At 39.3% G+C, this 11,401-nt stretch overlaps 1 protein-coding gene across 8 annotated transcripts in view; it reads left to right on the forward strand.

Annotated features, from left to right (window-relative positions):
- Positions 1-11,401, forward strand: part of plecb (plectin b) — a 118,342-nt gene that overhangs the window by 92,580 nt on the left and 14,361 nt on the right. For all 8 annotated transcript variants that reach the window (XM_040117263.1, XM_040117265.1, XM_040117268.1 and 5 more), the window contains exons 10-30: positions 760-855; positions 972-1,099; positions 2,454-2,547; positions 3,122-3,276; positions 3,400-3,718; positions 3,819-3,896; positions 4,097-4,258; positions 4,374-4,478; positions 4,591-4,686; positions 4,815-4,940; positions 5,162-5,314; positions 5,432-5,586; positions 6,151-6,277; positions 6,693-6,876; positions 7,645-7,802; positions 8,898-9,076; positions 9,172-9,310; positions 9,518-9,874; positions 9,959-10,042; positions 10,145-10,249; positions 10,374-10,472. In XM_040117263.1, the coding sequence (XP_039973197.1) occupies positions 760-855; positions 972-1,099; positions 2,454-2,547; positions 3,122-3,276; positions 3,400-3,718; positions 3,819-3,896; positions 4,097-4,258; positions 4,374-4,478; positions 4,591-4,686; positions 4,815-4,940; positions 5,162-5,314; positions 5,432-5,586; positions 6,151-6,277; positions 6,693-6,876; positions 7,645-7,802; positions 8,898-9,076; positions 9,172-9,310; positions 9,518-9,874; positions 9,959-10,042; positions 10,145-10,249; positions 10,374-10,472 (3,099 nt within the window). The remainder of the gene's footprint in view (positions 1-759; positions 856-971; positions 1,100-2,453; positions 2,548-3,121; positions 3,277-3,399; positions 3,719-3,818; positions 3,897-4,096; positions 4,259-4,373; positions 4,479-4,590; positions 4,687-4,814; positions 4,941-5,161; positions 5,315-5,431; positions 5,587-6,150; positions 6,278-6,692; positions 6,877-7,644; positions 7,803-8,897; positions 9,077-9,171; positions 9,311-9,517; positions 9,875-9,958; positions 10,043-10,144; positions 10,250-10,373; positions 10,473-11,401) is intronic.

The raw sequence follows: 11,401 nt of genomic DNA on the forward strand, positions 1-11,401 counted from the left end.
CAAAAAACACGCTGACAGAATGTCTGGCTGTGAGCACATAGAATAAACTGTATTCACTGACACTGTTGCATTGTAGGTTGGGCAGTGCTGGTGCTGAGAAAATGCAGCCAAAAGGCAGATAATATTGGACCAATGCCTCAGGAGAATAACTACTTTGCCACTCCCTGTCAGTGCTACAGAACAAAAGTGCAGCGTGATGAAGTATTTTACTTAATTGTATTTGAAGTCAAATTATCAGCAGCACACCATCACCAAAAGTTGTGGTTTTGGGTGTGCTTCTTTAAACCACAGATAAAAAGCTTTTTTTTCTTTTCTCTGCTAATGCGTGCAGTGAAGTTCTTTGACTCATTCTGAGTTCAATTTAATTTACACCAGTCATGGGAATGCATGAATAATACTCTCAGAGGATATTACCCCACTGTATGCAGGCCATTAGAACTTGAATGTACTCATCCTGTTTATGAAATTAGAATTCCACGTTGATTTATCTCGGAGTGATCTACAAACAAAACACAAACGTAAAAAAATAGCAACATAATGATGTGTCCAGTATACAAGTCAAGTCAAGGTTTCACTGTGTGCACTTAAGAGGCTGATGCTGAATTTTTTCCCGATGTCTCAGAAAGCTCCAGAGGAACGAATAACAATTTTAAAAAAAGGGAAAACTTAAGAACTTATCGATAAAGCAACAAAAAATAACAAAGGAAAATATAAATTGCCAATGCAAAATGTTAATTTTGTGTATTTTATTTTCTATAGCTTCTGTGGCGCCAGTTCTTGAAGTTCAAAGAGACAGAGCTGCCAGCTAAAGAGTCCAACAAGAACCAGTCCAAACACATCTACCAGTCCTTTGAGGCAAGCTAATCCAGATGTTGAATTCATTTGTATTATATTGTATTCTGTTGTTTACTATTCATAATGACTTGTCTATGCATGATGACTTATGCATTGTACATCAAACCTGCCCACAGAGTGCCGTGCATGCTGGTCAGGTGAAGGTTCCTCCAGGCTACCATCCCATTGATGTGGAGAAAGAATGGGGTCGACTCCATGTTGCCATCCTCGAGAGAGAGCGACTGCTGAGAATAGAGTTTAAGAGGTTAGGACAGTGGCAGATACTGTATGTAATAATAGAAATGTTTATTGTGATCAAAATTTCAATAGTCTTTTGCAGCCGAGGGGTGTAGTAGCAAAAAGATTAAACAGTTCAGAAATAAATTAGTAAGGCATCACATCACACCAGTAGATTAGGAGATAATTCCCAACACTGTTTACTAACATAACAATGCTAATGAATGCAGAACACAAATTTACACTACGTTACGAAAAAATCTTCATGTAGACGAATAAAATACATATGTATACATATGGCACCACATTCTGATTCTAATAACTCGTCATAGTAATTTATTTCACATTACAGCATATTTTTACTTTACAAAAGTCAGGTAAGGTAAGCTAACGTTAGGTCATTGAAGAGGATAAGACATTGCTGGCCTGGGTTGTTCCAAACCTGTCAGTATTTATTTTGGCTTTTGAACAGCAGTAAGATTTAAAAAAAAGAAAAGAGGGACAAGAAGGTACCTAATATTATCAAGTACTGTTGCTAATAAAATGACAACTAGCAAGGTTATTGAGTGTGATAGCCTGCTACCAAATCAAGAGGGACAAAAAAAGAGAATTTGTCATTGCGAGTTACATTTTTATTTAATTTTGTCCAAACTTTCTTATCTGTGAAAGCAAGTTTTTCTTGTTTTTTTGTGCTGGCTTGTAACAAAACGAGAGAGAAATGCTCTTCGTAATTGGAGAAAAAAAGATATTATTAGGTCTGATGAAATCAGATGAGACATTGTAAGTTTGTGTATTTAAAATAGTGTTGCATCATGCCTGATAAAGGGGATGGTTCATGTCACGAGATTGTTCGGTCATCTAATAGCCTTGTTTGTGGTTCTGAGATGTGGAATGACTGAATGAGCAGACTGGACATCTTTGTCAGAACCGGAGACATTTTCGTCTCTCTCTGAGCCTCTGAGTGAGTGTTCTTCCATATACACAGTGGGAGTGTGTGAAGAACCAACGGTCTAGAAACCGAAACTTTAATCTCTATAGAGCTGAGATGTGGCGTTTACTGACTGACCCTCATCAGTTGGAGTATTTGATGCAACGCCGGTAGCCCAAAGGCTTTTAATTGACATGTTGTGAGCTTTAGCTTCTTCTAGTCAAAAATGCAGTGTGGTTATGCAACAGGTTTTTGGTCCTGTCAAGGAGGGGGTTGATACTAAGTAATGAGGGGGATTCTGATGTTAACTGGTGTGTTCTCAGCAGTACAATTTATGTCTTGAAAATCAAAATTGCCAAATAACAAACTATTATATAGCCTATTCTATTCTGCTGCGGCCTTCAAATTGTCTCTCAGGGATTATTGTAATTTTATTTTATTTTATCTAATCCAGACTTGAGAGGCTCCAGAGGATTGTCAGTAATGTCCAGATGGAGTCTGGGTTGTGTGATGAGCAACTCCGCCACCTGGAGACCCTGCTGCAGACGGTGAGTCCTATTCAGCAGATTAGAAAATACTCAACATTAGAAACACTTTACTTTGATATGAGTTTGCAAAGATACAAAGAAGCCAGAGGATGATCATACATAATTTGTTAGGCCATGTGACTTGTTAATGTCATAGTGACAAAACATCACAATAAGACCAAATGACTGGATTTTTGTATGTTTTTTCCCAAAACTTTTTAAATACTATAAAATAAATATTTTCTTTAAGAATTCGGCTGTAGGAAATGCTTAGTGCTGGCAACAGGATACATAGCAGTCATATGGTCTTCGCAGTCCTAAGTTAAGAGTTTTAAAACCTCTTTTACACCGTTTTGTTTAACACAAACTCACTATAAACATCCTTCCAAACAGACATTTAAGAACGTCATTTAAGAAAGTAACGGAAAAAAATCCTTTCAAATCTCTTGTATCCTTCAGTCAGTGAAAGGGCCTATGATTTTTTGTCAGTCACTGTTACAATCCTTTATTTTCCTTTCTAATTTGGGTGGCCTTCGAAAAGAAAATGAAAATTGATATTTTGATATATAATTGATATTGGTTTTCATCCCTTCAGGACATTCGTCTGCTGAATGCAGGGAAACCAGCTCAGCACACAGCAGAAGTGGAGAGGGAGCTGGACAAGGCAGACAACATGATTCGCCTGCTCTTCAATGATGTACAGATACTCAAGGATGGGCACCACCCACAGGCTGAACAAATGTATCGCAAGTGGGTGCTACATGTATTACATTCAAGAGTATTTTTAATATAATCCATTTTGTACAAAGCAGTTAAAGGACATCTGTCAAGCATTTAAGACCATAAAGTAAGACATGCTTTTATTGTCCACAGGGTTTACTGTCTCCACGAGCGCCTGGTGAACTTGCGCAGTGATTACAACCTTCGTCTGAAGTCTGCTGTGACCACTACCCAGGTTAACCTGCTAAAGACCCAGCAACCTAACATAAAGGTGCGGCCTGAGCTGGACGATGTGACTCTGCGCTACGTCCAAGACCTGCTGGCCTGGGTGGAGGAGAACCAGCGCCGCATTGACGAAGCTGAGTGGGGAACTGATCTGCCCTCTGTGGAGTCCCAGCTGGGCAGCCACAGAGGCTTGCACCAGACTGTGGAGGACTTCCGATCCAAGATTGAACGGGCCAAGGCTGACGAGGTAGTATCCTTATCAGGACCTCAGGAAAGAATTACATATTGTCTGACGTTGCGTTGTTGATTTTAAAAGAAACCTTTGTTGCATCTATCATGTTCTTCAGAGCCAGCTATCTTCTGTCAGCAAGAGCACATACAGAGAATACCTGGGTAAACTGGACCTTCAGTATGGCAAACTACTGGTAAATATTTCCATATTTCAAACGTTTTTCCGGGGCTAGTATTTAGATTTGTGTATAACTTTTCTGTACGGAATGTACAGAAGCTGTAGTTGTACATAGTTACAACTTCAACTACAAGCGTGAAGTTGTAGTTGTACAGCAGCTATTTGAATGCTGATTTTTTTTAATAAACTGTTGGTATTTCGATCTTATTTTTTCAGAATTCTTCCAAGTCCCGTCTGAGGAACCTGGATTCACTCCACACCTTCGTCAGCGCTGCCACTAAGGAACTGATGTGGTTACATGACAAAGAAGAGGAGGAGGTCAACTTTGACTGGAGTGACAGAAATGCCAACATGACTGCTAAGAAAGACAACTACTCTGTGTGTTTTTAATTTTTTCTTTAGATTTTGTTTAAGATGTTTAGATAAATTAATTAAATTAATACAGGTTTTTCCTCCCGAGATTGTAATGAACTTTTCCATTCGGATTCTTCAGGGTCTCATGCGAGAGCTGGAGCTGAGGGAGAAGAAGGTCAATGATATCCAGGCCATGGGAGACAAACTTGTCAGGGATGGACATCCTGGCAAGAAGACAGTTGAGGTAATTACTGTAGTAAACCCTGCTGAACAGCAAAAATCTACATACAGTATAAAAGCCATTGAGTGAGTCCTCAACTAATCCAATGTCATCATAAATTCTTTTTCCATACCAGGCCTTCACAGCTGCCCTGCAGACTCAGTGGAGCTGGATCCTCCAGCTGTGCTGCTGTATTGAGGCTCATCTCAAAGAAAACACAGCCTACTACCAGGTTTGGAAAAGTAGCACTCTTTAAAAGAAATATGTCGAATTTCAATGGCCCTACAGCAAACATCCATCAACATTCACAGAACTCAGAGGAAAATTGTGTGTCCCTCATCTGATGTCCTTTTCATGCAGTTCTTTGCTGACGTAAAGGAGGCTCAGGACAAGATGAAGAAAATGCAAGAGAACATGAAAAAGAAATACAGCTGCGATCGCTCTACAACAGCCACACGCCTGGAGGATCTGCTGCAGGATGCTGTGGTAAGTGATGAATGGTTACATTAAATATATCTAGATGTACATGTGTTTGATCATGTATACTACCAGAGCTTTGAACTTCATAAGAAAATGTATAAGCAATAGTAGGTTTGTGATGTTGCTTCAAATGAAAATTTGTCCTACTGTCCGTGTTTAATATGTAACATTAGAAAATTTACAATGATTTTATTCTAATCTAGTTTGACTTAATTTCCTTTAAACAGGAAGAGAAGGAACAGCTGAATGAATTCAAGACCATGGTGACCAGCCTGAACAAGAGAGCCAAGTCCATCATCCAGCTGAAACCACGTAACCCCACCACCTCCATCAAAGGAAAATTGCCCATTCAGGCTGTCTGTGACTTCAAGCAACAGGAGGTGAGAACACCTACTCAGAGTTATTTATAATCATTCACAGCCCAAAGAAGTCATAGTTGTGTGCCTGAGCATGCCTTCTTCAAGGTGTAGACCTCTCAATCTTGGATTCTGTTTCAGATCACTGTCCATAAAGGAGATGAGTGTGCCCTCCTCAACAACTCCCAGCCCTTCAAGTGGAAGGTCCTGAACCGCTCTGGACACGAGGCGGTAGTACCCTCTGTCTGCTTCATTGTACCTCCAGTCAACAAGGAGGCCGTGGACAGTGTGTCCAGGTAAGAACATAGTAAAACAAAACAAAATTATTCACCTGTGTGACAGCTGTGTATATGAACCAGCTACTAGCCCACTCTGTTTGAAGACTTGCAGCTGTTTAGATACTGTGTCATTCATTCCAACTACAGGGATATCACGACTGTAGGTTTGCTAGTAGTTTTACTAATACAGCACTAAGAAATTATGATACTTATAGGGACCTTGATGCACCTGACAAATATTTTCGAGATGCTGTTTATGGTGTTTCAATTAAGTACAAATCCTGTTTATTTTCCCTGACTCTGAAGGAACAGAGTTTATTCGATGGTGGTGATTATATGGTCTTATGATCGTAAAACATTTGCTTTCTCAGAAGCTTTGATTTGATTTGTCATCTTTTGACCTGACTTTTGAGACACAGTGAATGCTACACATAACCAATTGGTAGGCCGTTTTCTGCATTGCGTCTTTCAATTAATTCAACGCCTGACACCTTTTGCCTAATAAATTCTATGGTGAAAATTCTGATGTACTCTTTGTTTCTTAATTCTGTCAACACTGTTTGGATTCCTGTCCTACCCCAGTCTGGATGGAGGTCATCAGCAGATGGTGTCTATGTGGCAGATACTCCATGTAGACATGAAGAGTCTGCTATCATGGCAGTACCTGATGAGAGACTTCACACAGATACGATCCTGGAACATCACCATGGTGGGCAACACCATTAAACTCTAATTTTCAAGATAAAATTTATAGTACTTATAACAAAATATTTAACTGGCAAAAGCAGGATACAATCTTAACCTATGCCAACTGTACTGTACCAACGTTCTGTTAGCTAGGGGTCCCAACTAGAGGATTAACTGTCCTATGAAAGAATAAATCAAGATTTTAGGATAGGGCTATATAGGGAAGTGTTTATTATATTGATTGTTTGGAATCTAATTCAAACACTACATTATAATTTGTGGCACTGGGGGAGGGCACTAGCCTTGATTAAATTAACAAAAAAAAAACAATTTAGTATTTATTTGTGCTTTAAAGATTCTGTATATTTTATACCATAAGACGAACCTGACTCCAAACCAAAAAGTCATGCCTCATATTTTTTCTCCGTCCTGTGCAGTTAAAAACCATGAAACCAGAGGAATATAGGCTGCTGATGAGGAACCTGGAGCTCCACTACCAGGACTTCATGCGTGACAGCCAGGACTCACAGCTCTTTGGCCCTGATGACCGCATGCAGATTGAGGAGGACTATACCAAGTCCACCCAGCATTTCGACAACCTGCTTCGCTCCATGGAGAAAGGTAAAAATGTTTTCTCGAAACAACAAATTAGTTTTGATTATTCATGGATATATCAAGGGAATATACAATAAGTGCATAGCAAATTTATATTGTCAACTCACATTTCAGGACTAATGGTTGTTAGGCTCAAAGGTGAGTGATGTAAAGCCAGTCAAAGCCACAGCTCAGCAAGCTAGTGTGTGTATACGCTTTGAAGGCTCGGATTAGATGTTTAAATATAACATTTAGTGTTTAAATATAACAATTAGTGTTTAGATCAGAGTCCTGTGTGACTGCATGTTGTTTTGGTTCGCAGGTTGCTTTTTTTTTCTTTTTGGCAGCTCTGCACCAAGTAGAACCCATACGTTGTGTGTTAGGCTACAGTATGTTAGGCTTTTGTCATGCAGCCATATCATATAACAGTGTGATTACATTGGTAGAAAATAGTTGCTGTATACTGTATGCAATGAATGCACAACACATGAAGAACTGCATGTATGATTGTGCTTAAATGCACTGCAGTGGAACATTGGACCGAGAGTGTGAATTTTTTTATAGAAAATGAACATGTCGTAATTACACATCGATATCAAATTATAAACATGACATCACATGGCTCATGTACACAAAACTCTTATCTGAACAGTTATTTTCAGTCTATTAAGTATGTCTGCATTCTTGGCCTTACAGTTCTTTAATACATTCTTTTATCCTTCAGGGTAACCTTTAGGCCAAATAGATTTTGCTTTCCCTGTTTTTCTAAACAAAAATACATATGCTACTACACAGGTCAACAGGATGAGTCTCTGTGTAAGAACTACATCTCTGAGCTCAAGGACCTTCGTCTGCATATAGAGGACTGTGAGGCTCGGACTGTGGCTCGCATACGCAAGCCTGTGGAAAAGGAGCCTCTGAAAGAATGTGTTCAGAAGACAACAGAGCAGAAGGTAATGTACTCAAAATATCTTTCATGCATTGAAATAACAATATGACATAAAAAAATCATACCCATGTCATATTGATTTTAAGACATTAGCATAATTACCACAAATAAAACCATCAGAGACAGGAGTGCTTCTACCAGCCTCTAAACTATGTTTTATATAGTATACCACTATGTTAGAATCTGTGGGATTACCTGCAGCCTTGTATTCCTGTTAGCTTTTTGAGGATGAAGTGGAAACAATTAGTGCTAACTTCTTTTCAAGAGGAAATGTGTCTTAATTTAAAGAGATGCAAAATACCCTGCAGAGTACCTTCAGATAATGTGGTTATTGTGTTTATGTTTGCATCATATTTGAATCATGATGTTTGCATTTAATGAGCCTCATGACATTTTGTAGATATCGTGAACTAGACAGGTTTTCATATACTGTAAGCCTAATGAACCAACATCTTTGGAGAGAAAAACATCCATAACATGATTCCTAGGAGCCCACTGATCCTTGAGGCAAAACAAATCCCCTCACAAAGAAGAAACAAGGAGAGATAAGCTGGAGTAAAAAAAAGAACATGAATTGAAAATTGATTAATTGTGTAATTTAATAAGGTGAAAAGGTAAAGTAAGCAGAAAAGTAAGCAACAGTAAGGAGGTGAAGGAGGTGAAGAGAGGGGAATAAATTTCATGTTGAAGAAGTGAAGTGTTACCCAAAATCAGTGTAGGTTTGAAATTTGAAAATACAGAGGAGAATTGCAACTGCTTCAAGATCTTGAATTTGTATGCTGTTCAGTGAGAGCTGCAGAGATTGCAAGCCTGCTGGCTACCTTCCTACTGCAGATGCAGTTGTCCCCGCTGATCTGAGACTCTTAAAATTTGAGCAGTGCCTCTGGCCAATCCCAAGCTCAAAGAAACCCTAGCATAGGTTCATTTAAATTTTGAAGGTTTCTTCCAGCACCTCTGAAGTAATTTTCTTTTGGAATCTGGTCCGCATTTTAGGCAGTTTAAAAATTTTGTCAGTAGATTTTTTTTTTAATGTTAAATCTCAGTCAAGTTTTGACTCTTTAGATATTGTTAACTCTTATTCTGTTCCTCTGTTGTACAGAAAGTCCAAGTGGAGCTTGAGGGCCTCAAGAAGGACCTTGATAAGGTATCTGTGAGGACACAAGAAGTCTTGGCCTCCCCTCAGCAGTCTGTCTCAGCTCCTGTGCTGCGGTCAGAGCTTGACCTCACTGTGCAGAAGATGGATCATGCCTACATGCTCTCCTCCATTTATCTCGAGAAGTGAGTGCCCAGCCACGTACTCGTCAGAGAAAATGTACTATTTTATAATGCCCCTGTGTCGTACTCCTTAATTTATTCATTGTTTCTTGTCCCAGGCTGAAGACTGTGGAAATGGTCATCCGAAACACACAGGGTGCTGAGGGAGTTCTCAAGCAGTATGAGGGCTGTCTGCGTGAGGTTCACACTGTGCCCAGAGATGTCAAGGAAGTAGAGACTTATAGAACGAAGCTGAAGGTACACAGCATATGATTCTTTTACCAAGTCTCAGTTCTCTAAATTCTGTTAGAAAGGGAATTTATCAAGTGATTATATATGAAATACACAAATACAAAAAATAAAAATACTGTTCCCTTTGATAGTAGTTCAGCCCAGTCTTTCCTGTTGATTTTGACCATGCCTGATCACTGCTGACCGGCTTTTTATTGTGTTTGAAACTTGTAGAAAATGCGGGGTGAGGCTGAGGGTGAACAGCCAGTGTTTGATTCCCTGGACGAAGAGCTGAAGAAAGCCTCTGCCGTGAGCGACAAGATGTCTCGTGTGCACAGCGAGCGTGATGCTGAGTTGGACCACTACCGCCAGCTCCTGACTAGTCTTCAGGACCGCTGGAAGGCTGTGTTCACCCAGATCGACCTTCGCCAGAGGGAGCTAGAGCAGCTTGGTCGCCAGCTAGGCTACTATCGCGAGAGCTATGATTGGCTGATCTGCTGGATTGCCGACGCCAAGCAAAGGCAGGAGAAGATCCAGGCTGTGCCCATTTCTGACAGCAAAACTCTGAAAGACCAGCTTGCCCAGGAGAAGGTATTTTGTGTTTGAGCATTCTTTTTATTGCTTTTACATGAAACTAGAGAACTTAACTCTTATTTTAACCCTTTTTCAAAACAGAAACTGCTGGAGGAGATTGAAAAGAACAAAGACAAAGTTGATGAGTGCCAAAAATATGCTAAAGCATACATCGATACTATCAAGGTTAGCAAGTTTGCATTAATTATTGTAAATACTGTAATTTGGAGCATTTAGAAAAAGTATCTGGCATTAGTGATGAATGGAGACTGTTTTTTCATCAAACAGGACTATGAACTCCAGTTGGTAGCCTACAAAGCTCAGGTGGAGCCTCTCACTTCTCCCTTGAAGAAAACCAAACTGGATTCTGCTTCTGACAACATTATTCAGGAGGTGTGTTTCCTTAAAACCATATCGGTTACAGTTTCTAGAAAAATACTGAGCATTTGGATAAAGGACAACATCACTATTATCCAATTACACATATCTAAGAGCTGTTTGTTTCCCCCTGTATCAGTATGTAACACTGAGGACCCGGTACAGCGAACTGATGACTCTGACTAGTCAGTACATCAAGTTCATCACCGACACGCAGCGCCGCTTGGAGGACGAGGAGGTGCGTGACAAATGGCTAAGGATCCCAAACAAACTAAATTCTAACATTAACCTAACCAACAAACCAAATACTCAACCAACCAACAAACGAGTTTACCCACCGATCACCAAAATGCATGCATGCACGCTCTTTTCTCTGTGTGTCTTACACACACACACACACACACACACACACACACACACACACACACACACACACACACACACACACACACACACACACAATTACATTAATGTACGGATGACAAATAGTTCCTTTGCAGTGGTTATGCATGAAACATTGGCATACTGTAGCTGATCTATTAGCTAGAGAAACAGATATTTTTTTAAGCATATGTTGAAAGTATTGATCATATGAAGACTCAAGGTTTGTAAAAAAGTAAAAAAACAACCAAAATAATAATGACAAACACATATGATGCATGAGTTTTGACTGTGAACATTACATACATTGATATAAATACAGTATGAAAAGTAGATTATTCAGTTGAAAGTCTGATTTAGATCATGACTCTCAATGTGTAAAACTAAAATGAATAAATACAACACATTATATGTTCATACAAGAATTACCTACTCCATTTCCATTCATTGAGTGTATTGTGCAATTGTAGATTTAGAAAAAGGGGTTCTTTCTTTCACTTCTTTTGATTTTCCTTTTCTTTCCTATCCCACTGGCCACTTTATTTCCTGAGGTTAAGGTCAAAGTTAGGACTCTGTGGTTCAGCCTGGTTATCATGGTCTTCGGCTCTACTTTTTTCTAAATTAACACAAGTTTACAGTTTTACTTTATATTCTAACCCTAATGTTATGATTGTTTCTTTGCTTTTTTCAACTGCTTGCCAGTGCTTTGCCATGACGAATGCTTAACTTGTTTGAGCATTAAAGAGGTAAATTATTCAGTGTTTCGGGTACCTGCTGTACTGTATA

This window comes from Xiphias gladius, chromosome 22 (assembly GCF_016859285.1).
Source record: "Xiphias gladius isolate SHS-SW01 ecotype Sanya breed wild chromosome 22, ASM1685928v1, whole genome shotgun sequence".
NCBI lineage: Eukaryota > Metazoa > Chordata > Actinopteri > Istiophoriformes > Xiphiidae > Xiphias > Xiphias gladius.